Source organism: Psammomys obesus, unplaced genomic scaffold (assembly GCF_907164565.1).
Source record: "Psammomys obesus unplaced genomic scaffold, mPsaObe1.curated_primary_1811, whole genome shotgun sequence".
Lineage (NCBI taxonomy): Eukaryota > Metazoa > Chordata > Mammalia > Rodentia > Muridae > Psammomys > Psammomys obesus.
This window is the reverse complement of record NW_026594377.1, coordinates 2,359,099-2,387,089: the sequence shown is the minus strand read 5'-3', so window position 1 is coordinate 2,387,089 and position 27,991 is coordinate 2,359,099. Positions and strand designations below refer to the sequence as shown.

Below are 27,991 nucleotides of genomic sequence, written 5' to 3'. Positions count from 1 at the left end.
GATAGATAGATAGATAGATAGATAGATAGATAGATAGATAGATAGATAACACTAAATGGGAACATTGTGGGCTTCTAAAACCTCAAAGTCCACCTCCAGTGACACACCTCCTCCAATTAGGCCACACCTCCTAATTCTTCCCAAACAGTTCCACCAACTGGGAACAAAGAATTCAAATATATGAACCTATGGGGGCCATTATTATTCAAACCATAAGCACTCCTTAACACAAAGGATTCCACAAAACAACATACAACTATAGTCTAGGCAAGTGGCTAAAGAGCAGTCAATACCAAGAGGATCCATATCCCAATAAAGTTACTATGACTCAAGACTAACGAGGGATTCTTCTGGCCTTGAGGCAGAAGTCACTTTAGAAAAAACAAATTAAAGGTTTTTTTTTATACATTTACACACCATCATTCGATGTTAAAGGAAAGCCTAGCAAGTCCTGAGTAAAATGTGCTCTGGGCCCTGAAGCCCAGCCAAACTGTTCTTCTGTAACAATACAAAGGTAGACAGTTTTTGGTTAAAGCATTTATGTCCAACCTTGTAAGTATTTCTTACCCATTAAACACAACTAAGAACAGAGGAATGGGGATGCTATTTTAAGAAAACTAGATAAATAAAACAAATCCACTTGAATATAGATTTTGCCTTTTGCAAAAGAGAAACCAATGATTTCATTCCCCAGATAGATAAAAGATAGGTGACTAAACTTGGAAGACGCTGAGTCATGGAGGAAGGAAAGAGTACAAAATGTGTGGATTCTCTTACTGCAGTTCATCAATTCAGTCTGATACTAAAATATAACTAAAGGACATTGTCATTCTAATCATAGTTTCTTCTGTGATTAGCTTTTTCATATCTCTTAGGAACTAATATCTGTTGGAGTGAAGACACATTGCTAGAAACCCAGCAGTCCTTTCCAGCATAGCCAAATTTTCTACTATAAATATAAGGAAGGTAAAATTTACTTCATTAGAAATGAAACCTCTAAGATGCCTCATGCAGTATTCAATTACACACAGCTAGTGAACTGTCCTTCCCATCACACGTAGACTAGGGAAGGTCATGTGAAATGGTACTGAATTAATATAAAAAACGGTTAGGTGTGGGTCACTTTAAAAATAATCTATTTCTTATTTTGTTCTACATTGCTCAAACATCATGTAACAGTGAAGTATTTACTGTATAAGCTAAGAATCCATCTTAAATTAGAAACTTAAAATGATCTTTCACTGAATTTTTAAATAGTTTTATTTCGTACTATTATGTGTGTAGACATGGTGTACGTGGTCGTGCCTGTCGCAGTGAGACGGCTTCTTGGTGGACTTCATTCTCTCCTTCCCTCATTATGAAGACTCCAGGGTGAACTCAGGTCATCAAGCTTGCGCACAGAGAACTTTACCTCCTGAGCCCTCAATTTTAAGACAAAATGTAAAACATTGGGTAGTTACAAGGTATTGTACACACAGGTAAAGGAAATAAAATCATTCAGAGTATAGCCTTCACTGTCAGCCAGAGCTGAGATGTTCCAATCTGAAGTTGGAAAAGATGTCATATCAACAGCCAACATTAATAAATAGTTCTCACATTTTCTCCCAGTAATTATATGGTCATCCTGTGCCTAAGCGTTTAATCAACCAGATATTTCCCACCTCTATATTGAAAATAGCTTTTATTTCTCATACTATATCTTGATTACAGTTTCTCCTCTCTTTCTCCTCCCAGCTCCTCCCCTCTTCCTCTCCCTGGGCTATCAGGTTCTTGGTCACCCAGCAGTGCCAGGTCTGGGAGCCGTCTCCTGGAGTGGCCCTTCAGTAAACCAGATGTTGGCTGGTCACTCCCACAGATGTTGTGTCAGTATCGCTCTGGTGTATACTGTAGGCAGCACACCACTGCAGACTGAGGAGCTGGGCCGGTGTTTGAGTTTCTCCTTTGATAGGGTGAAGAATACGTTTCTGTACCAAGGATGCTAGCACATAGGGAGGAAGGCTCTAGGTGGGCAGCAGCTAGATTTCTCCAAGTCAGTAGTTGTGTAGGTGTTGTCTTCAGCAGCGGGGTCTTGCCATCAGTGTGTGGCAAGCAGCCGATTGTCTTGGTATTGTCTTGGTAACAGCTTGTATTGTTTGGGATTCCCAGACCCCAGACTTTAAACTTAGGTGTGGGAAACATACTTTTTTTCTGCTATGCTTTGTCACTTGCTTTAGTACTATGTTTTGCTTAATCCCTTTTGACCCTGGTCTGAAACATCATCTTTTTACCATGTTCCTACATAAAATTAAATACTCTAGATATTCATGATTTCCTACCCCAATTTTCAGGCCCTCCATATACTCAGAAACTCCTTGGCTACACATCAGATACCCTGCTCGGCCTCTGCTCCAGTACCCATAGGCTTTTTGTATATACTATCCTTTGTAGGCACTGGTTTTCAGATGTAGCTTCCATGTTCCAATACCAGATGATCTCAATGGCCTCTTCAAAAATGATTTGATCCTGTTACGAATAACTTAATTACAAATGATCACTCTTCTGCTCATGACCTAGAATTTTAAGAGCTACCAACCACATTCTTCTGCTGAACATCACTGCTTTTTAATAATATAAACTTAACAATAAGATATTTAAAAGTCAGCTAAATCTTGAAAGATCTATAATTGAATAAAATAATTGGGCCTCTTTAAAACAAAGTGCCTAAATCATTTATCTAGGAAACCCCAGTCTATAAGTGCGGTCCGTATGTAAAAGATAATGAGACCCACCGGTGCTCAGTAGAGGCTTTCTAATCACAAACACATTGCCTCCACCGTGCACCTTGGAACGAAGAGCCACTTACCGAGTACCTATAAAGTGAGTACCTGAAGCCTTCCTGTCACAGGTTTAAATTTAGTCTTGTAGGGGATGGAGCTTAGCATAAGTAGACTGTGACTCAGTCCACTCCAGACGCAGCTAAGCAGGACAGCAAATGAGGCTAGGGCCGCTTCCGCTTCTCGCCCAGGGTCATCACTGATGTCGGTTTTGTTACCACCGGCCAGCTCCTGCCTGTTCCTGATGATTTTGAGCCTCATTTGCTTGACTCTGAGAATTACGTTTCCGGCTGATGAGCCCAAGCTCAAGGTGCCACGAGCAGCCCTGGCTTATCGGGTCAGAACTGAAGGCAGGTACAACTCTGCTTTAGCTTGGTAGGTGCCATTGACAGCCTTGCTGCAAGGATTTTTAAAATTGCTTTAGGGAAAGGCAAATACAAACGACAAATTTCACGTGAAGAAAACTGAACGGAAGAGGGAAAATGGAACCTTTGTACATGGCAGCACAAATGAAGGGGATGACGAGAAACAAGCAGGACGCCGTGTGAACAAACCAACCTGAAGTTCTGCATGAAGTGCCGAAACTTGTCCGCCCTCTTCGCCAGGGGCACGATAATGTTGATGAGCGTATCGGCCATGTTGAGGTTTTCCTTTTTCACTCTCAGGATGGGGCCAAAGGGTCGAAAGAGGACAAGTCGTTGGAATTCATGCTTGTGTCCCCCTTTGAAGGTGAGCTCATACAAAGTGCCTTTATCCCTTTCTGTTCGGTAGATCCCTGAGGAGCAAGGAAGAGTGGTTTCAGAAAAGTGATTGTTGGTTAGTCAGTATCTTTCTATAATGAAGATCTACCACAAATGCCTTCAAAATTTACATTAGACCGCCACATTCCCTGATTAGAAAACGAAAGGTACAATTAATATTCTAAAAGAAATAAAAACCTATCAGTTGAAAATCCATTTTGAGACCCTCATAAAACCACAGGGAATGCTTATAATATTAGATACAAAGCTATTGATATATTTAGAAGTATTGAAAAATACTGTTAGGAGTATTGACTAAATCTGAGGTAATGTATTAGGATGTATTCTTTACTTCCATTGCATACATTTTATAATAATATCAGAATATGAACATTGCTGTTTATTTAACTTAAATGTGCATTAAAATTATCTCTTTGAAATCATTTTAGATGAAACAATTATAGTGACTAATAGGAACTTCTTGGAAGAAAATACGGCTAGAAACACGGGCCCCTCCACACCCTGACACTTATGGAAGCAGTAAGACAATATTCAAAGTATCCACTGTGATAGCACACATCATATTTAGTCTTACACTACCTCTAAGCAGTGTGATTATAAACTTCAGAATGGGGCTGGAGAGATGGCTCAGTGGTTAAGAGCACGGTCTGCTCTTCCAGAGGTCCTGAGTTCAATTACCAGCAACCACATGATGGCTCACAGCCATCTATAACATGATCTGCATGCCCTCTCCTGGCTTGCAGGTGTACATACATAGAGCACTCATATACATAAAAGTAAATAAATAAACAAATATAGATATTTTTAAACCCTCAGAGTATGTGTGTTCAAGGCTGAGAGCCTAAGTTAAGTTCTGGTCCCATGGTTGTGCTGGGGAAAATGATTTCATCCTTCCATACCTCATTTACCCCACAGAATAAATGACATTTTAGGGGTATAATCCAGGGGCTGTGGACAGAAAATGACTAGCTGAAGGCTTGTCTGGGCCACAGAGTGAGTTCATTACTTAGTATATCACTGCTGTATCTCAGTGGTAGAGCACTTGCTTAGCATGTGCCAGCAAGTTCCATCTCTCCCATCACCACCTCCACCCAAGAGCTGAAGTGTGTATCAATAGGTCCCAACAGTGCACAGCACATAGTAAAACCGACATGGATGAACCAGCTCATCCTTACCCTCACCTCATCAACGCCTCTTTTCTTCCCTACCGTCCACTGGCATTGTGGGTGTTTTCCATTTATATTCTCCTCTCATACACTGCATTTACTTATTTATTCTCTCTCTCTCTCTCTCTCACACACACACACGTATGTATGTATGTATGTATGTATGTATGTATTCTACTCTCACATATTACATCCTAACTGCAACCTCTCCTTCCTCCACTCCTCACAGCTACCCCCCCCCCCGTTTTCCCTTTCCCCCCAGATCTACTCCTCCTCTGTTTCTTTTCAGAAAAGAACAGGCCTCCTAGGGATATAATCAAACACAGCATAAAAAGTTATAAGACTAGGCACAAACCCTCATATCAAGGCTGGGCAAGGCAACCCAGCATAGGCAAAAGAGCCAGAGACAACCCAACATTCACTGTTAAGAGCAAACCCCCACCAAGCTACACAACCATTAGTTACATGCAGAGGACGTAACTCAGATCTGTATAGTGTCCGTGACTGTCAGTCTCTGTGATCCACTGTGAGCCCTGCTTAGTTGGTTCTGAGCCAAGTTCTCCTGGTGTCCCTGACCCTTCAGGTTCCTACAATCCTTTCTCCTCCTCTTCTGTTGGATTCCTCAAGTTCTGCCTCATGTTTGGCTGTGGGTATAAACATCTGTTTCCATTTGTTGCTGGATGAAGCCTGATGAAAATTGGGCTTTGTACCAATCCATAAGTGTAGAGAATCTCATGGGGTTTTTTGTTTATTTGTTGTTTGTTTTTGCCAGTGCTTGGTTCTACGCTAGGCCTCTGACTATCCAGCTTCTGGCTCCTGGCCACCCAGGCAGGGTCAGACATGGGCTCCTCTTGTGATATGAGCCTCAAGTTGGACCAGTTATTGATTGGTTACTCCCACAAGCTCTGGGTGACCATTGCCCTAGCACATCTTGCAGCCAGAACTAGTTGCAGGTAGAAGGTTTTTTGGCTGGGTTGGTGTCCCATTACCAGTACTAGAAGCCTAGTTACAGTTCAGGCTCCATTGTCCCATTATTAGGAGTCTTCGCTAGATTATAGGAAATCTAGGACAGCAGGTTTCCACATGGCTCTGCCCCAAACCCAGTCGTCTCTCCCAGTACTCTTTCTCTCCATCCCCCTTTCTTCCAACACTGGTTCCCTCCTCTTCTCATCCCCACCCACCTCTACTCCACCTGCAAAATCTATTTTATTTTCCTTAAAGGTAGACAAAGAAAAGTTAGTCACATTCAACAAATTCAGAAAGAAGCTTTTTTTTCATGTCTTGTAAATAAATATTATTCTTTTTTAAATTTTTTTATTAATTACACTTTATTCATTTTGTATCCCCTCATAAGCCCCTCCCTCCTCCCCTCCTGATCCCACCCTCCCTCCTGTTTCTGCATGCATGCCCCTCCCCAAGTCCACTGATAGGGGAGGTTCTCCTCTCCTTTCTGATCTTAGTCTATCAGTTCTCATCAAAAGTGGCTGCATTGTCCTCTTCTGTGGCCTGGTAGGGCTGCTCCTTATTTTTTTTATTTATGCCACATTTCCCATCCCACATCTTCATTTTATTCTTAAGCCTCACGATAGATGAACTACGTCCTAACCTCTGATTAGCTACGGAAATCAATCTTTGAGAGAACGTGCTGGCTGATAGTGAGTTACAGCTCTTCAGGACATCTCACAAAGCCATTTCTCCTTTCTTTCTTACTCCTCCTCTTTGTTTCTTTTGTGGAAAACATGCATCTTCTCCACACACATTGCCAAGTTCTTTTCTTTGTTCTTTGACTTGTGGGAGCCTTTTCATGCTAGAGTTCTGGTCTTGTAGCCTCTTTGATTTCATTCAAAGTTCAGACCTCTCTGAGGTGCAGAAAGGAGCCTCCTATTGTGAATTTTCAATGTGGCCTCATTTCTCACAGTCATCCAATGGGCCTGGCTTAAGATTCAAAAAGCACACTGCACTAGCAGTGAGCAAGGGCTACTGAAGGAATCACTTCTCTTTTGAGGCCTTTGGTACTTCCTAGGGTATCAAAATGGCACGCCCCACTCTTCTACCCCCAATGTCAGGTATGCTGGGAGAATGGCTGACCTCCTGTTGGGAAAAAACTCAGCATCCTTCTTCAGCCAGTTAAAGAGAGGAGAAGATATATTTCTTTGGAGGCTCAAAGGATTTATTTGAAAACATCAAATAGTTCCTTCTAAGTCTGTTAGTTTTTAAAGCAATTATCCCACGTGAGGAAACAGGCTTCTAATTATGTCTGTAGCATCTGGTTAGATTGCAGATTTTTCATATAGTCCAAGTGAGGCCCCGATGAGTTACACAGGAGTCCAGGTGTCACACAGGTGTATCTGCACACTTGAACAGCCCTTCATGTTGGAGGCTGACAAATGCCTTTGTTATTTGGTATCAGCAGTGCAACCACCCATCCATAATCCTGGGAAAGGCTGCTGACAGTTGAATTTGCAGATAAAAACATACTGGGAAGTAGGGGTGCTATCAGCTAGTTGATTGCTTGCAAGAGGAACCAAATTTGATTCCCAGGACTCATGTAAAAAAGCTAGAGATTGTTCCCCATGCTTAGATCACCACACTTATACACCGGATTTTAGACCTCATAACTCTATCTATTTTAAGTGTAAGTTATTTATACCCCTCCTCCAACTGAGATCCACCAAGCTGAGATTCACACTTGCCATCAGCCACCACCATGCACACATCATTGCTTAGCTGTGTGAGAAGACATGGCAGTCTGCCTTGTGCTCATTCAGAGGACAAGACCTAGTGGAGCCCTTTATTGTGTGCAATCTTCAGTAATCAAAACACAAAGCATAATCAGAGAGAAAGAGGACAGGAGCACTCAGAGACACGGGTGGTTTTTAGCATAACACATAGCCAACATAAGAAGAGCCACAAGCTGGGAAGTCCTAACTGGAAAACTCAAAATGTGAAACTTAAGCGTAAGCAATCATCATAAGTTTTGCATTTTAAGTTTGTTTAAAAAATTATTTATTTATTATTTATACAGTATTTTGCCTGTGTGTGAGCCAGCAGGCCAGAAGAGAGCACCAGATCTCATTATGGATGTTTATGAGCCACCATGTGGTTGCTGGGAATTGAACTCGGGACCTTTGGAAGAACAGCCAGTGTTCTTAACCTCTGAGCCATCTCTGTAGTCCAGCCATTTTAGATTTTATATTTCTGATCCAGTTGATAAAATGTCTGCAAATATTCCAATATTTAAAATCCTCCAAAATCTGAACTATTCCTGGTGCCAATCATTCTAAATTAAAAAAAAAAAAAAGACTACTTGTTGGCTGTCATAATATAATCATTTTGTTATTATGTGAAAATAAGACCATTGTAGTTCCAGCTTGGATCGTGTTTAGACACACTTCTGGTGTCTTCTTTCCTTACTTTGGGTTTGGTGTTTCAGCTCTCTGTGTAAACATCCTAATGCAATTCTTTCCTTACTCAGGGCCCAGGTCTGTGACCCACAGCTAAGAAGATGTTCCCTGGGAACATCTGTGCTCATTCTGCCCTCCTCACCTCCTTCTCCCATGATGGAAATGAAGCCCATGACTCACTGGTGTAAGTAGAGTCTACCTTGCAGCCACACTCCCAGCCCTGCTGCCAAGTCTGTCCCTTACTAGGTGAGGAACCACCCGGCTAACTCATCTTCTCCCATCTCTATGTGCTCCAGCCACCTTGAAAACCAGAGTGACAGGGATAAAGGATGCACCGGTTCTTGTCATCACTCAACATGAGTATAAATAAAATGACCAATGTTGAACGGCTGTCTGAGCTCATGCAGAACTCCTCAAACTTCTCATCAGCAAAACATGATCTTTATTCTCAAGAATCCCATCCACTCCCTCTGCATTCATCTCCACCTTTCCATCCTTCTTTGGAACTTAGGACTCTCACCTAGAACCAAGTCTTTCACTTAGAAATCTAGATCTAATGAAATGCTTACCCATGCCTAGGCCTCCAGGTCTCATTTTACATTACACACATCTTTTAGTCCTTAACCTGATTATAGTACCATTCTAATTCCTTCCTTGCCTCAACCAGCTTCCTGTGGTCGGCAGAATAAACACCAATGCCATGTCCTGGCTTCAAGACCCTTCACAGACAAGCACCGGTCTGCTGTCATTATTAAACACGTCACTGCGCCAGGCATTGCCTGGCCTACAGTCAAGCTGGTTTATATTGAAGACATGTAGCCATTCTTCCCCATGGAGAGCATAGAAGGAACCCTTCTATATTGTACCCTCTCAGTGGGAATCTAAAAGGACTCAGCTGCTGTGGAAAAAAGTTGGGCATCCATCACAGTTAAATATATGTTCACAGCCATGTGATTTGCAGCTAAGACAGACAACACAAATCCCCATTGAGAAATGGGTAAACAAAATATGGTATATGCATACAATGGAAGATTACTCAATATGAAAAAGGAATTTAATTATACACCTCCTACAAAATGGATTTTGGGAACACTGTGCTAAGTGAAATATGCTAGTCATACAATAAGAAACACTGCCTAATGTTACTGTTATAAAGCTCCCAAAGCAGTTAAAAATGATAGAAATAGAAAGTAGAATGGAGGTGACCAGGAGACAGATGAGTGAGAAGTGAGTTATGGGTCATAGGTACAGCTGTAGGTTTTCTTCTTTGTTCTGTTTTGTACTGCTAGTGTTTGAACTAAGGGCCTCGTATATGCTAGGAAAGCAATCTAATACCAGGCTAAATCCAAAGTCCTCAGGTTTTTATCTGGGAAGATAAAATTGTTCTGGAGATAGATGGTGATGATGGCTGTCAAATTATGTGAATATACTTAGCATTACTGAACTAAATAATTAAAGGTTGCTCCTGATTAATGGAATGGTATGTGAGTTTTCCACCATACTGTTCTCCTCTGAAAAAGTCTTATACTTTTTCACAGGTACATAAATTTAACTGGCATCCCATCTATCTCTTAGCCTTTCTAATCTCACCTTCCTCACTTGGGAAATGCTTTGCCATATTCTCAATCTAAACTGATTCTTCATCTTCCAGAATATTTTTTTTTCCTTATAGCACTTAAACTTTACTAAACCACTTTCTTGGGACCCAGGAATAAAAAAAGGTTACAGAAATTATCCAGTCCAGACGTATGAGGGAACAGACACCCAGAGAAGAAAGCCATGTTTGTCTTGAGGAACCAGGCTCATAGCCCTGTTTAGTGGTTACACGTTAGAGTCACTATTGACACGTCACACTGACAGCTGGAGTAGGGGAATCAGGAACATGGGAAGTTGCTGCTTGGAAGACAGAATAGACAGCACAGAGGGCAGAGAAACCTGCTGCACTTGGCTTCCTTACTCACTGGTAATCTTTTCACACTCAGCTTTTTCTTCACTTTACCATATAATTTTGACAGTTGCTAAATGAGTTGTTTTTCCAGCCCATGAAACACTGGAGGTAGTAGATGCTGAAGAGCATAATTTTTCAGAGGGAACAGATTTTCCAATAATAAAAAAAGACTATAATCATCCCTCTGTATCCACAAGTGTGTTTTAGTATCCCATTAGGGTACCAAAACATGTGGTGGATACTCAAATTCCTTACATTAAAAAGCAAAGAGCTTTACATATAACCTGTATGCTTTTAAAAATCTTTGGTTACTCATAATACCTCCAAAGTAAATTTTATGTAAATAGTTGTTTCCCTCTATTATTTAGGCAATAATTACATGAAAAAAAAATCTGTACATGGTCAGCACAGCTGCGATAATTTTAAGTAGTTTCATTCCTGGGTTGGTTCAATGCACAGGTGCTGAGCCTGTAGATACAGAGGGCTAATTGCAGCAGAGGAAGACCAGTAACAGGTAGGTGAAACAGTGACAGGTGAAGCAACAGAGAACAAGACAGAAGATTGCATTTGAGAAATTACATATGCATAGGGTAATTCCACATTTTTCAAATCTACTGGTGTAAACTGCCTTTAAAGAACATACACTTGCTTTCTCTCCAGCTTTAGAGGAACATATGCTACCTATTTTGCTCGGGAAGAAAACCAGCCAAGTTCAGAGAAAGAGTTTACTCTCAAACAATAATATTCCCCCTTTTGTTACTTGTGACTTCAGTTACTTAAAACAATTCTACTTAGATGACATGTTATTTTTAGACCGCATGAAATTAACCTTTTAAACTTTCCACACAGTGCATCTGGTTATGTCACAGACCAGAGTAGACAAGTTGGATAGCCACCCTTTCCCAAACTTTCTGAGAATCTCACTCAGTTGAAGTTGCTTCTTCAGAAGCCCTAGCACCTTTCTTATATCACATTCTACCATATTAAGCCTGCTAGGTGGGAGACAATAAGGAGACAATAAGGCATAGTTAAGCTTCTCATGTTTTTACCAAACCCTGTGAAAGCTGAGGCTCACTAACACCTCCCCACATTGTAAGACAGGTTGCTAACCAAGAACAAGATCTCCATCCCTGATATCAAGCTGTACTATAGAACATCAGTAATAAACAGACTGGTAGATCAATGGAATCAAATTGAAAACCCAGAAATAAACCCACACACCTATGGAAACTTGATTTTTGACAAAGATGCCAAAACCATCAATGGAAAAAAGACAGCATCTTTAAATCTTCAACAAATGGTGCTGGTCTAACTGGATGTCTACATGTAGAAAAATGCAAATAGATGCACATTTATCTCACCCTGCACAAAACTAAAGTCCAAGTGGATCAAAGAACTGAACATAAAACCAGACACGCTAAATCGCTTAGAAGAAAGAGTGGGGAAGAGCCTAGACCTCATTGGCACAGGAGACAACTTCCTGATTAGAACATCAACAGCACAGGCTCTAAGAGCAACAATCAATAAATGGGACCTCATGAAACTGTAAAGCTTCTGTAAAGCAAAGAATACTGTCGTCAGAACAAAACGACTGCCTACAGACTGGGCAAAGATATTCACCAACCGTGTATCTGATAGAGGGATAATATCCAAAATATATAAACAACTCCACAAGTTAAAAAGCAACAAATCAAATAATCTAATTAAAAAAATAGGGTACAGAGCTAAACAGAGCATTCTCAATAGAGGAATATCGAATGGCAGATAAACACTTAAAGACATGCTCAATGTCCTTAGTCATCTGGGAAATGCAAATCAAAACAACCCTGAGATTTCACCTCACACTCATCAGAATGGCTAAGATCAAAAACGAAGTGACAATACATGCTGGAGAGGATGTGGAGAAAGGGGAACCCTCCTCCATTGCTGGTGGGAATGTAAACTTTGTACAACTTTGGAAATCAATCTCGCGCTTTCCCAGAAAATTAGGAATAATGCTATCTCAAGATCCAGCTTTATTCGTAATAGCCAGAATCTGGAAACAACCTAGATGTCCCTCAACCAAGGAATGAATAAAGATCAAAATTCAAAGGACAGTCTTCCAAAAGATATGAGTTTAGTTCACAGTATCCACATTCCACAGCTCACTGTTATTGGTAACACCAGCTCCAGGGGCTCTGATACCATCTTCTACCCTCTGTAAAGTACCTGTACTCATATAGCACGCACGCACGCACACACACACACACACACACACACACACACACACACATGCACACGTGCACACTTGTACAGACACACACACACACACACACGGGCACACTTAAATAAATGTAATAGACCTTTACTGATAAAAGCACTCATGTACTAGAGGAGAAAGCACACAAGTAAACAAAATAGATAAAAGTATATGATAGGCGTGTAACAGAAGCAACCTGAGTAGTCAGACAATAGAAAGAAAGGCATCTCCACCTGATGGAAGTTAGGGACAGTTTGATAGACGTGTTTCACCAGAACTGGAGACTGAGTGGGTGTTTTCTAAGACTACAAAATCAGAAGGCAACTGAAGATGACAGAATACATGAAGACACTGAAAACGGCAAAACAGACATAAACCAGGTAGGTAGATTTGACAGAGTTGAACAAGGATAGATTGTAGAAGTATGTGGGCGTATGAAATAAGTGGGAGATGAGGCTGGGGACTGACTGAAAGCCATCTCACACGTGCCCACTAGGTCATCCTCACAGGCACGGCTCTATCCTGCGCCACAGAGAAGCTGGTTTATTGTCTTAACAAGGGAGAGATAAGGTCTTAGGCTAATTACTACACGGCAGTGTAACACATGGGCAGATGACAGGAAATGAGATCATGAATCATCGGGAAGGAAAGACCCGGAACAACAGGAAGTGGCAAAGGTCTCACCCAAGTTAGTGGCCACAGATAAGATAAGGGAAGGAAGGGGTTGGGAAGAACTCGCTGGTTGCCTGGTGTGCTGGGACAGAGTACAGGAGACAAGTCACATTTCCAGCTACAGGCAAGAAAGCAGTTAAGCCTTAAACATACTGATTTCATCAGCTGAATACTTTTCACAGAGATTTTGATTTGCATATCTTCACCCTACAAATTAAAGCTTCAAGGTGTGAGTGAGATAATCTAGAGTCTCTTTATGATGACGTAGGAGCTCAGTATGCCTAGAGCACTGTTCCTAGCATCCACGATATGGAAGCAGCTTCAGTGTCCTTTGGCCGTAAAAAGAAAGCTATGCTGCCATGTGTGACAAGGTGCATGGAATTGAGAATACTTTTGCTCAGGAAAATCAGCCTGATACTAAAAGACAAATATTGTGGTCTCACTTATATGTGAAATCTAAAACAGAAAAGGGAGTAGAGAGTAGAGTAGTAGTTACCATGGTCTGGAAGAGGGAAGAGTAAGACAGGATGAGAAGAGGAAAGATATTCACTCAAAGGTACCAAGTGTCAGACTAGAGAAGTTTTAGTGAATGATTGTCTTGTGTGGTGATCATGATCAACATATCGTTTCTTAAAGTAGTTCACACACACACACACACACACACACACACACACACACACACACACATGTGCTCACACAAATGAGGAACTTGGACATCAATCAACTTTGTTAAATCTATAATGAATAGAAAGACCAAAATATTACAGTATCTGTCATATACACGATATTAATGTCAGTCACTTAAAACAGACACATAGATGGGTGAATAAATGGAAGGGTGGATAGACAGATGGATGGATAAACAGGCAGACAGACAGAACCTAGGATGAAGACATGAGGTATAAATACCTTCAGGCAAGTGGATCTGAAAAAAAAAAAAAAAAAAAAAAAGGACCGAGAGGTCTCAGTGACAGAGGACTTAGAGGCAGAAGGCAATGATGTCAGAAAACCAGTGTCAAGTACAAATACTCCTTAGTGATCACAACAATAGAGACCTCAGAGAAGTGGAAGGGATAAAGCCAGGCTGGGGTCAGACTAAAAGCTGATGGGTATCAAAGTAGCAGGAGAGAGATGAGTGATTCTTTCATTTTTGCAACTATCAAGTTTATTCTTGCCTCAGGACCTTTGGCCCCTTTTGTCAGCATCTGAGATCTTCCCTGGGTGCCAACATGGCTAGATTCTTCCTATAACGTAGGTCTGAACCTAACTTCCTCAGACTGGCCTCTTTGTCACCCTCTGAACCCTCCTGCTCCCGGCCTCAGCCACTCCATCACCTCTTCCACCATATTCAAGCTCCTTTAGTACACAGGCCATCTGCATGCCCTATCTGCCTGCCTGTTCATCACTGCTCCCACCCCAGAAAGCCAGCACTTTTAAAAAGCAGAGCTGTGTTTCTGCAAAACAATAAGGATTTGTTGCACAGATTCAATAGAGGAAATAGGAATGTGCTTGACTAGAAAGGAAATAAATACTATTGGGAAGACAGTACAGGGACTTCCAAAATGACAGATGGAGAAACAACTTCTTATGCTGCAGGAAAGAGTAGGTAATGAGAACACACAGTTGGCATGAGTAACTGAGAGGTAGATGTATCTGAAACCCAGAAAGGGACTTGTTAAAGACACAGAGGTTATTTAGATCCCCAAACAGGACAGAAATGAGGCAACAGGGATTAAGCATTTGGAGCAACAAAGTAAGGGATTAAAGGTGGAATAGTGACCTAAAGAGGAGTGCAGATAGCAGGGTGGGATGGTGACACTGTGGATGGGAGATGAAGCTGAGGAAGGATACAGGGAAAGCATTACAAAATATCACATTGGTATACCTTGGCTGGAGATCAGAAGACCACAATGATGTCAGTGTGGAAGTTCAGGGGTCCTTCCAACATTCCTTTCTTCCTGCTTCCCTTTCTCCCTCTCTCTTTCCTTTCCTTCTTTCACGTCTCCTCTTCCTCCTCCTTTTTAGTCTTCTAATATTTGATGTATGCATGTGAGCATTCAGGTACATGAACCCATGCCAAAACCAAAGCAGGATGCCTGTGTCATTCTCTGCCTTATTTCCTGAAGACTGGTCTCTTGCTGTACCAGAAGCTTACAATTTTGCATAGGTTGGCTATCTAGCAAGCTCCTGAGACCCATTTGTCTCTGCCCCCAAATGCTGGCATTATAGGCATATGAAGCCATGCTCAGCTTTTATGAGTGTTGGACATTTGAACTCTCATCCTCTTGCTTGCAGTTCACAAGCTCTTATGCATGGGCTCAGCTCCCCAGCTCCTTCAAGGCCTGTTTTCCAGCAGCAGGAAAGCAGCTGGCAGAAAAAGCAGCACAATAGTGCCTCACTCTTTACGGCTGAGCTCCATAACGCAGGTATGGGGGGCATGGAGTCATACATATTGAGTAAGTGATTGTAGGGATACAGTGGGGTCTAGGCTGCAGAAGGAGCAGTGAAGGTTAAGAAAGGGCAGAGGTGAAGAACAAGACAGGGTCAAAGTGTACATGCAGACAGAAGCAACAGTGAGAAAGTGACCAAAGACAGACACAATAACAGGAGGAATGGAGGAAAGGAAAATCAATCTGAAGATGTTGAGATTGTTAGATTTTAAGTTCATCCTGTTCCAAGAGAGACAAGGCCAAGCATGTAGCTACACAGGGGACTGGACATTTCCACTTCAATGCTCAAGTTTTCTAGACCCAAACAATAAGCTGCCCAAGACCCTAAGAACACAGACATCTTACTGCCTTCAAGTTTCCTTATCTAAGAATTCCATTTTTGACCTTATTTGAGGAAAGTAGTGGTTAGGAATTATAGATGCATGCTTAGACTAAATGCAATTGAAGGAGTCAGGTGGCAAGGGGTAAGGTGAAGACAGCAGAAGGGAAGGGAGTTCCCTTTGGAAGGGAAGAGAGTTGCCATTAACAACATTTGCTTCTGATCAGCTGCCAAGGCTTTCTCTCAGGATGCTATAGAGAAACAGAAACCTTTCGATGGGGGCATCAAGCAGAAGCAGGAGTTAAAAGCTCAAAGCCCAAGGGATGTGAGACTAAGCTATTATCTGTGGCCCACAATTAACTTTGTCTACATTCTTCTATCTAACCAGCTTGCTACCGAAATAGCAGGTACGTGTCTTAGCTAAGATTTACATTTACCCTGTGTCATATCTGGCTTTTCAACCATATTCACAAATACTATCTTGAGTTTTAAAGTATTTTTCCAATAGATTGGCTCTTTCTTGTTACAGGTGGGTGAGTAGAGGCTTTTGAAGATTTAAATAAGTGACTTAATCAAGATTATGCACAATGTCTTCACAGATGGATGGACATACATTTGTGAATTTAAGAGCCATGCTATCGTTCAGCTCTGCCAAGTAGATCAATTTTACCATAAAAAAGATGGCGTTTAATGTTTGTCTGTTCTTTATCATTGAAACTGACTTTTGAGACTAGAAAAAAAAATTATGATGCTTCAAAAAGCCACCCAACTCTAAAGTGTATCAGAAAGCCAAACCTAGAATTCATCCTTGAGAAGTAAGATAATGTACTATGGATTCCTTGATATCAACATCTGTTTGTCTTGAAGATATGGTAAATGGTAACATTCTCCTAAGAGACACTGTACAGGTTAAATCAGTATGTATGAAATGTGAGCATCTGCTGGGCGGATGAGCAGACTCAGCAATGTCAGCACGCACATGGTAAGTGTCGCTGCCGTTATTGTTGTGCCATTCCGCTTTGTGCCATGAGTGTTTGAATGCGTACTTGCTTTTAGTTACATAGGCCAAGACTTCAGAAAAAGCATGTCTCTTGGTTGTGCTGGCATCAAACAATCTTGAAGGCAGAATCCAATTGCTGTTACGTTTAAAAGTTGACACTATAGAACTACATGTTCTTCTTATTGTTGCAGTTACAATTTTTTTTCTGTCACTTTAAAGGCCTTTGTAATATATATTAGTCTGTATAATGTGTGAGTCAGTGTAAAATTTCAACAATAATACAGCAATATTTTAAAGTGTTTTTGTGAAATTAATTTTTAATTCAGAATATTACCTGAAAGTGTTGACTCATTGGTTTTTGTCACTTGCCTTTCATCTTACCACCCTCCTCTTTAATCACACATACACAGTGATCATATGATAACTGTATGTTTGCTCACAATCACTAATATAATTAGAATATATCACTTCCCTCTGTGGGCAAACTTTTGAAGTTGGCCAACATCCATGCCAGACAGCTTCAGTTCAGTCCTGGCTTTTATACTTTGTAACCAAGATATTCAATAGCCCAGAATTTCTACTTAGTAATTTTAAGAATTGGATCTCTTTGAACCCTCAAAGCACCAACATCAACTGCTTTGTGCTTCAAGGAAAGTCACAAGTTACATCTCCTGTGTTTGACTGAGTCATTTAATTAGCCAGTGGTAGAAATTCATTTTAGTTTCACAAATAAGCTATAAGATTGAACCCACTGGTTATCTGGAGGTAAAGATATGTGCATTTGTATGAGGAATTTCTAAATACAGATAAGCTACACCCAGAGAAAGATTAAGAAATAAACAGCAAGTCTAAAAAATAGTTACAGTTCTCTGTCATCATAGATATTAGTTGACTGGAACTATTTCCAGTAGAAACTGGTGGGCTCCAAAATCTACCTACTAAATTAGTGGAATGTCTTAGTTACTGTTCTACTGCTATGAGGAGATACCATGACCCAGGCAAATTTTAAAAGAAAGTTTTGAATTGAGGGCTTGCTTATAGTTTCAGAGGGTTAGTTGTCCATAATCATCACAGGGAGAAGTGTGGTAGCAGGTGGGCATGTTGCTGAAGCAGTAGCTGAGAGTTTTATATTCTGGTCCATAGGCAGCAGGAAGAGAGACAGACAGACAGATATGGAGAGACAGAGAAGACAAACAGAGACAGAGACAGACTGAGCAGACCTTTTGCTCTGACACCTCAAAGCCCATTCCTAGTGATGTACTTCCTGCAGCAAGACCACACCTGCTCCAAAATGGAAACAGTCAGTAATTCTTCCCAAACAGTCCCACTGACTAAGCACCAAGCATTCAAACATATGAGCCTATGCGGGCCGCTTTCATCTAAACCATCACAGGGTGAGACACCATCTTTTGGGAACTGCCATTTTAATTCTAAACTTATAATATGTGAGTCTTCAGGGCTAGAAAATAAAAATGAATAACTAGTCATCATCATACACAACAGTAATGGTCAAATGCAGTGGAATTTCTGAGCAAGTCCAAGGAGGTGTTGTCTCTGTTGATTTCAGTTACAAAAATGAAGACTTATGCTGACACAAACTTAGAAAATCAGTGTGCAAAGCTGACTTGTAGACTCAGTTGCACAAAGTCTTACCCAAATTCCTACTTCTAAACACAGACAAAGTTGAAAGATGTCACTCAAACACTGATGGCACTTAAATACAATCAGGATAATGTGTCATTTCTTGGAAATAGTCTAAATTCACAAGGACATTAGGTGAAGGTAAGCTGGTAATGAGTAGAATTGCTTTGTTAATTCACTAATTCCACTTTTAAATGCCTCATTTATGGTGCTTCCGTGGTGTCTGAGGACTCTGAGAGAAGGCTACAACACTGATGGAAAGAATTCTGGAAGGTCGCCCAGAAATGGAAATGTTTGAACTGAATTAAGGAGGTTGAGTTGAACAGCACACAAATTTAACATGGGATGATTAGAAAATATGAGAGTACAGAAAAAGCATATGGAACATTCAGGAAACCGTGGAAGTCCAGGAAGTCCAGGAGAGAAACAAGGTGTATTACTATACAGCAATATAGGGACTGGAGATACCTGAAAGGCTTCAGATCACAGAAAACCTTGTGAGGCATCTAGAGGAGCCTTCAACAGGAGTTGTTGGCTTTATTTGATATTGTTTTAGGTATTTTGTTTATTTTGATAACTACTATAACTGAAATATAACCTACAACAGTATAAATGTTAAGTTGGTAATACATACTGTGGTGGTTTAAATAAGAATGCCCCCCATGGGCTGTTTATTTCAGTGCTCAGTCAGCAGGAAGTGGCATTGTTTGGGAAGGATTAGCAGGTGTGGCCTTGCTGAAGGAACTGAGTCACTGTGGGTAGACTTTGAGATTTCAAAAACCCAAGCCAGCTCAGTATTACTATCTCTTCCTGCTAACTGAGAATCTAGATATCATGCTCTCAGCTACTTCTTTTTTTCTCTCTCTTTTAAAAAAATTATTTATTATTATCATTTATTATAATTTATTCAATTTGTATCCTGACTGTGCCCCCCTCCCTCATCTCCTCCCAGTCCCACCCTCCCTCTATCCTTCTGTCCCTATGCCCCTCTCCTAGTCCACTGATAGGTGAGGTCTTTCTCCCCTTCTTTGACCTTAGCCTATCAGGTCTCATCAGGAGTGACTGTGTTGTCTTCCTCTGTGGCCTGGCAAGGCTGTACCCCCAAGGGGGAGGTGATCAGAAAGCCTGTCATTGAGGTTATGTCAGAGAAAACCCCTGATCCCCTTATTAGGAAACCCACTTGGAGACTGAATCTATGGGCTACGTATGAACCAGGGGTTTATGTCCTCTCCATGTCCTTGTCCTTGTCCTTGGTTGGAATATCTCCATGTCCATGTCCTTGGTTAAAGTATCAGTCTCTGCAGGGCCCTCAGGGCTCAGCTTAATGAAATAACCCAGAAGCAGAAAGATATACATAAGTGGATATTAGCCATGTAATATAGGATAAACAAACTAAAATGTATACTCCTAAAGAAGCTAAACAAGAAGGAAGACCCTAGGGAACATGCTCAATCCTCATTCAGAAGGACAAATGCAATAGACATTGGAAGCAGGAGAAGACAGGGAACAGGACAGGAGCCTACCATAGTCGGCCTCTGAAAGACCCTACTGATTGAGGTTTCAAAGCAGAGGCTGAGGCTCAGAGCCAAACTTTGGGCAGAGCGCAGGTAATCTCAGCTACTTCTTTAATACCACACCTGCCTGCATGCTGTCATGCTTCCCCGTGTGATGCTAATGGGCTAAACCTCTGGAACTGTAAGCCAGCCCCAATTAAATGCTTTCTTTTATAAGAGTTGCTTTGGTCAGTGTCTCTTCAGAGCAACAGAACAGTGACTAAGACAAGTATGTCTAATCAGCATGAAAGCTCTTCAAGCAGCTTCCCTAGAGGTTAATATTTTAGCAGAAGTCTGAGTCCTGAGCCAGTTTACTCTAGTCTTTACAAACTCACATATGTTCACATTCTCATTCCCTCCCTCTTACCCTGTGTCTCACTTCCTACACACACACACACACACACACACACACACACACACACACACACCCTGACTTAACAGAAAATATGAAACACAAGAATAAACTAAAAATCATGTTTCCCTTGGGGTACAGAGCACAGCAGGATATAATCTAAAACACTGAATATTGGCAAATGCAAGTTTTATCATCCAAAAGGCGTATTTATATTGAACATTTAAAAATGCACACAGGAGATCAAGGTATCTTTTGATCATGCAAATCTGTGTGTTGGCAAGTCAGAAAGTGACAAAGCCAGGAACAGTTCTTACAAAGCTATGCTGGCATGGGGAAAAGAGAGGCCTTATTTTTAAGTTTCATTCTATCATTTACTTGTTCCATGACTTTGGGCAAAACTCTATCCCCAAAGCCTCAGTTTCCAATCTGTACAGAGTAGGAGTTAAACAATAACAACTTTCCATACTCACGACACAGCAACAAGCCAGAAGAGTATTTCAAACTTGGAGTATGATAGTTACTACCTCTTCAGAATCCCTATAGCCTCTTCACTAGCATGGCACAACTACATGCTTTACTGAAGAATCAAAACAACTTCATAGGACACCAACATAATACTACAGCTTCAATTCTCAGACACTAATTTAATAAAAGGGTTTTTAAGTATCACCTTACATAATTTATCTCTTACTAACTGGTATAAATATAAGTTATGCAACAGAACCATAAGTGGAATGAAATCCTTAACAGGAAATATAAAAATGCAAGCCTTGAAAGCTAATTCTCTGACCAGTAATAATTTTTCGATTTTTAAAAATGTTTAAAAATTTATTCATTATATATCCCAATCGAAGCCCCCTCCCTCAAATCTTCCCAGCCCCACCCTCATCCCTTTCCCCTAGTCCACTGCAAGGGGGAGTTCTCCTCCTCTGCCACTGCCCATTGCTTATTAAGTCTCATCAGGACTGTATGCTCCTCCTCTGTGGCCTGGCAAGGCTGCATCATCAGGGGCAAGTGGTCAAAGGACAGGCAATGATTTAAGGGAGCAGGGGCTGCCTCTGTTAAAAGGATTTTTTTTTTTCAAATAAATGAATTCATGGGATTAGATAGTGTTTAACTTATTTAGGTAGTAAGGCTATTTCCTAGGTTTTCTTCCAGTGAGTCATGACCTTCAGACCCTTTGACAATGTGCCTATCAGGAAAGATTTCTGTCTTCTTTTTTTCCCCTGAGATGTGACTGTGCTTAGAGCAGGGTGGAGAGAGAAGTGATTCAGTTCTCACTCTCTTCGCTGAGCAGTTTTCTCTTGGACCCAGAATGCTATGGAACAGTAGCCTGAGGATGAGCATAAAGGCTTAAGACATGGACAAGTTACACGTAGGCACTCCTGATCCCGTGTCTCCACAGGCCAGGTACCAGATCTGAGCACAGACAATGGCTCAGGTAATTTTAGCCCCTAGATCTCAAGGCCCTTTCCAACCTTCTAAGCTTATTCTATAGACTGGAACAGGGTCTTGCCATCCTCACCTGTCTTCTCTGAATTCTCCATCCCATAGAATCTGTTTGCACATGAAAATGGTGATATCCAGCTATTAAATTCTGGTACACTCTGAAATGTAGCCATTATGACTGAAGCATGAGTGCCTGGAAATCGCTGGTGGGTAGATATTTTCTTTTTCTTATATTATCTGACAAACTTATGGCAGGTAAGTGTGTTATGCTCAGAAGTATTACATTATAAACACCTGAAAACTGAAGCTCTAACGTTTTGTAAACCTCGGAAGGAAGGTACCAGTGGCCGTGTACTCAGTTTTGTTAATAGACTCTTATGACATACTACATAGAACATGAGACCACTCAGTTTCTACATGGATCTGGACAGTGGGAGTATCTTGGTAGGACCTTCACTTTCCTCAGAACAAATATTCTAAATCCACAAACATAGCAACAAGTAGTTGGCTGAGAGATGAAATACCACGCAGTTGTGCATGGCCACATTTAAATTAGTCTAGAAAAGTTTTCAAGTAGATGATGCTGAACTTGTATTTAGGCCACACTGTCAACAATAAAGACAGCCCATTAGGCAAGTTCTCATTGATAGGCATATTTATTTTAATCCTTTGGTTTTCTCCTAGAGTAATCCCAGAGATATTTTCATTTTGTAGCTTTTTTGATGCGCTCTCTCTCCTGGTCCCTCCTGGACATCTACTTGTGGCTTCCTTCATTTTCTCCTCTAAATCTTTCTCCACTGGCTGGCAGGAAGTCCAGACATATTTTCTCTCCTGCTCAGCAACTGGTGATAAGTTACTTTATGGGCATTTCAGGGGACAATTGGGGAACAGTATTTATACAGCATTGAGACAGGAGATTCTTAGAGCAAGGATTACAACCAACTATTGGGGGGAGGGTAGAGGAATAAGCATTTGAACCACACAATAACCTTGTTCCTACAGTATGCAAAGACTAGCAAGCGAAGTGGAGCAGTCCACTAGTACTGCACACACGTCACGTGCGTCTGTTCAAACATGTGACTGCACACGCACCGACACATACATCACAAATAAATAATGGAACAATGGGTGAAAAGAAAAGAGTGTGCATCATGTGTACGGGCTGATTACAAGAATTTACTTCAAATTCAATGACACAGTTATGCAAGAGGAAAGTGATGAAGAAAGAAATATCACAAAACAATACTTTCATAAAGAAAGCTTAGAACAAAGAATATTAACATATAGAGAAAGCCAAAACACATGTTATAAAATGATGGAAAGTGTAATTCACCAGGGAGACATAATGTTAAACATACATGCATTAAACAATAAAGCCTCAAAATACATAATGTGAAAACTAACCTCTAAAAGAAGAAATGTAAAGATGTAAAATTATATCTGGAGTTTTCGGCACGTTCAGTAACTCACAGACACACTGGGCATAATATCAAGAAGGACACTAAAGATGTGAACAATCCAACCATCAAACAAAATCTAATCATCAATAATTAACGAGTATGTTACTCTGTACAGCATAGAGCATATATATCTAAGCCCTTCCTACAGACATAACTGGACCATAGAACAAACCACAGTTTTAAAAGAATTGAAATGTAAACAATGTGTTTTATGATTGTAGTGGATGGAACTGTAACAGAAGCCTGAAACGGAAAGACAAGATGGGCTGGGGAGATGTCACACTGCTCTGACAGTCAGCTTTTTCTTTTAAACATGGGACATTTTCACAGGGAACAAACGTCAGTCACGTCTAATGCAAAAAAGACAGGGGCTTACAGGTGACAAAGTACGCACTAGCCTAAAAACTCAAAAATTACAATTCATATGCTTAAAAGGCAAAACTGCCTATCCCATGTCAAAAAAGGGGCAAGCCAAAAATAGCCACAACCAATGTAAGAACCCAGGTACAAGATGCCTAGAGTATGCTTAAAGGTAAAAGGGAGTTTATATAAAGTTTGGCTATAAAGGCATAACTGCCCATTCCATATAAAAACAGAGATAGCCTCAACATGTATAAAAACCCAGGCCAAAACCTTTAAACATGTACAAGATGCCTAGGGTATGATCAAACTCTAAATTAAAAGGAAGTTTATATAAAGTTTACTTAAATCACGCCTTTTCTATTGCTCAAGCTTGTCTCTTTAATGAGACACCTTCTTTCAGGACACAGGTAATGACTTGGCCCAACACAACAGGTGCCCAAGAGCCCAGGATATTTAGGTCTATACAAACTTGTTTTGATTTCAACATGATAATGATTGCATGTTCAATAATAATGGTAACTTATATTGTTGATCCTGCTATGTGGAAATAGCTCTGAAACTGACTGAGACATGGATGTCTGTGCATCGCCAATAATTCTTGTTGGCTACAGAATTCCCATGACACATACATCCTTTCATATGGCATAAATAAAATTTACAAATGTCTTTCTTCTGCTCATACAAAGGGCAGAGTAACATTCTCAACTGATCTGTGAACCCTGCACATTTCACACATCTACAACTTTAGAACTGTATCATGCTTATGAGAAATTATATATTTTCAGAACTGGACACCAGTAATGCAGGATCAACCCTGACAGGATTCATCCTTCCTACATGCTGAGATGCTGACATATCTGTTCCATCATCCTGCATATTCCAACATTCTCCTTGTTCCAGCCTTAACTGCTTCAGTTGCTGTTGCTCCTCAAAGCCTCCTTCTAAAAGAGCTTTGAAGAAAGCTGCTGATCTCAATTGGCCCAGACTGCTCCAAACAGGACTTCTATTAAGCCTAGAATTTCTCAACATTCAAAACTGGATACAAATGTTAATACCAGCTTAATTAACCATTTCTCCAATTTCCTTTGGGCCCCCAAACAGGATTTCTTCATGTCCAAAGCTAGAAGAAATCTATGAGATCAATGTACAATTTTCCTTATATGGGGTTGGGTAGTTTTTTTGTTATTTTTTGAGGCTAGGACTATTTATTGTTATTGGGAGATGGTTATAAATTATACAAGGTTTTATTCAGAGAGAAAATGAGGTTAGACTCAGATCTCTCTTTTCTTTTGTTCTTTTATCTATCTTTATTTCTTTCTTAGATAGGAGAGAAGGGGTTGAAAAGAAAGGGGAATACAGAGAAATTTTACAGGAATAAAAGACAAAACATAGATTATTGAATCTTCTCAACTTAGGGCTTTAATTGTTATTCTCAAATAAGGTTATCTTTAACTCATTGGAATAGAATTTTGTATATTGATGCAAAAATGAGTTTATTTTTGATACATTTATATAGAATTCAAATTTAAGGTTATCTTTGATAAACACACACATATAAATATGTATATTTTTACTTTTGTAAGAGGTATTATACCCATACAACTCATTACAAGCACAAGAGTACTTCCAATACTTTTAAACTGCTATTCCAAACTGTCTAGGATATTAGGTAATGCAAGCTAATTATTAATCAACTCATAGTCATATCAGACACTAGTTCTAATCCATCACAAAAATATACATACTAGGTTTAACAGCTAGATAAGTCTTAAAAAACCTCAGTGACCTATAGAATATGGCATCTAAAATATTTTTATTATTTTAAAGATTCTTTGACAATGAGGCATGTCATCTTCTGGCAGCACCCAACCTACCTCAAAGAAGATGACGAGCATCTGACATAAACTCAATGGCTAGCTCTTTGACCTTGCCCCCCCCAACCCGGAGGGAAGAGCAGCCCTGCTAGGCCACAGAGGAGGACATTGCAGCCAGTCCTGAAGATATCTGATAAGCTATGGTCAGATGAAAGGGGAGCAGGTCCTCCCCTATCAGTGGACTTGGAAAGGGGCAGAGAGGAGATGAGAAAGAGAGGGTGGGATTGGGAGGGAATGAGGGAGCAGGATACAGCTGGGATACAAAGTTAATAAACTGTAACTAATATTTAAAAAAATAAAAAAAAATTTAAAAAAAGAAATGAAAAAAAAAAAGAGAAGATGATGAGCATCAAAGAACCTCCATATGGAGATGGCTTCAAATATGGTAAACCACCATCCAGGCAAAGAAAATGCCCTTGCTTCACAACAGAATTCTGCTTAAAATGGGAAAGCTCAAATGTAGGTCAAGTCAACTGCCAAACTCTGCCAAGACAGGGTAAATAAGTCCTAAATAGTTCCTGCTTCACATGTATGTCTGTCAAATATACTGGGCCAGAAGGCTAAAGATGATGCCCCAGTGTTACAGAAAGTTTTGTATGGCTGTTCAAGCAGCAAACTTTCTCTGTCAATTTTATATATTTTTTGAAGCTGCTAGCATGAACTTGCTATTTACTCGTGTATTTAATTTTATTCCTTCTCAAGTCTCTGATGTGGTTGAAGACCAGATAGCCATAGTTTTACAATTAGCTTAGTTGCTTAGGAAATAAATAAATGTTTTAGGTCTAGAGAGATATTTTTAGGTTAATTAACACAAACTTTAAAAATAACTTAACCTTAGGCCCCCATAGATAGATATTTTCTTCAATATTGCCAAATACATTTAGACTAGACATTATATTTTTATAATTGTTTCATAATTATTCTTAATATAAAAATGGACTTTTTATTTAGACAAAAAGGGGGAATTGTTGGAGGTTGGTCTGATGCATGTTATTGGCCCTTAATATCTGGTTACACCTACCCTTGTTTTGTAAACCTGCCTAAGACATATCTTCTTAGTTGATTTAACAGCCTATGCCTGGGCAGGGCAGGATGGGGTAGGTATTGCTAAGGTTCTGGGGCTTCCGGGACAGGAGAATCACAGAAAATAGATGAACAGAAAAGAGGAGAAAGGAGGATGCCATGATGGTTTAGCATGGAGTAACAATCATATGGGACCAGAGGAATGACTCAAATAATGGTATGAAAAGGCTCAGATGAAGAATAAAACCAAATATTTATAAGATTATGGATGGAAGATAATCCATATGAGGAGGATTAAGGTGGATGGCATTGGATGGAGGCTGGGATATGGTTGATGAGGTTAATGAGCCAGTGTAGGTGAAATCTGCCTGGTCCAAAGTAAATAAGGCAATTATAAAATCTAACAGATATCTATGTCTTATTATTTGTGATAGTGGGTTAAATAATACTGTTGTGATAATCATAGGGCTAACAATAAATAATGTATAGCCCAACATCTTTTTATTTACTATAACACTGAGGATTTCAGCCACCCTTTCAGTAACTGACAGACACATTGGACATATGTCAAGAAGGACACTGAAGATGTGAATAATCCAACCATCAAGGTCTAATCAATAATTGAAGGGTATTCCATAAAGCATAAAGCATATACAGTCATGCACTTCCTACAAATATAACTGGGGCCAATAGAACAAACCAAGGTTTTGAAAGAACTGAAATATAAACAACATGTTTTATGATTGTAGTGGCACTGTAACAGAAGCCTGAAATAGAAAGATAAGACAGAGGCTGGAGAGATGGCTCAGTGGTTAAGAGCACGAGTTGCTTTTGCAAAGGACCTGGGTTCTGTTTCCAGCACCACACCACGGCTCACAACTCTCTGCAACTTTAGTCACAGTGGAATATGATGCCTTTTCTGGCCTTCTCAGGCACTGTGTGTGCATGGGCAGACACACATGCAGGCAAAGTATCTATCTATCTATCTATCTATCTATCTATCTATCTATCTATCTATCTATATCTTTAAGAAATAACAACAGATTTTTAAAATATAAAAGAAAGATAAGATGATCTCTACAAGCATTTAAATTAAACAACATACTTTAATCCCTGCGCCAAAGAAAGCACTCTTTTTTTTTTTTGTTAATTTTTTTTTGAATTTTATTTTTTTCTTATCAGTTACATTTTATTAACTCTGTACCCCAGCCGTGCCCCGATCCCTCATTCCCTCCCAGTCCCTCCCTCCCTCCCTCATCTCCACCGTGCCCCTTGCCAAGTCCACTAATAGGGGGGACCTCCTCCCCATTCATCCGATCCTGTTTTATCAGGTATCTTCAGGACTGGCTGCAAAGCCCTCCTCCGTGGCCTAACAGGACTGCTCCTCCCTTGGGGGGTGGGGAGGGCAAAGAGCCAGTCATTGAGTTCCTGTTAGAAACAGTCCTTGTTCCCCTCACTATGGGAAACCAATTGGTTACTGAGCTACCACAGGCTACATCTG

At 40.3% G+C, this 27,991-nt stretch overlaps 1 protein-coding gene across 3 annotated transcripts in view; it reads right to left on the bottom strand.

Annotated features, from left to right (window-relative positions):
* Csgalnact1 (chondroitin sulfate N-acetylgalactosaminyltransferase 1) overlaps positions 1 to 27,991 on the bottom strand; it is a 341,415-nt gene that overhangs the window by 37,451 nt on the left and 275,973 nt on the right. For all 3 annotated transcript variants that reach the window (XM_055618818.1, XM_055618819.1, XM_055618820.1), the window contains one exon: positions 3,372 to 3,588. In XM_055618818.1, coding sequence (XP_055474793.1) covers positions 3,372 to 3,588 — 217 coding nt within the window. The remainder of the gene's footprint in view (positions 1 to 3,371; positions 3,589 to 27,991) is intronic.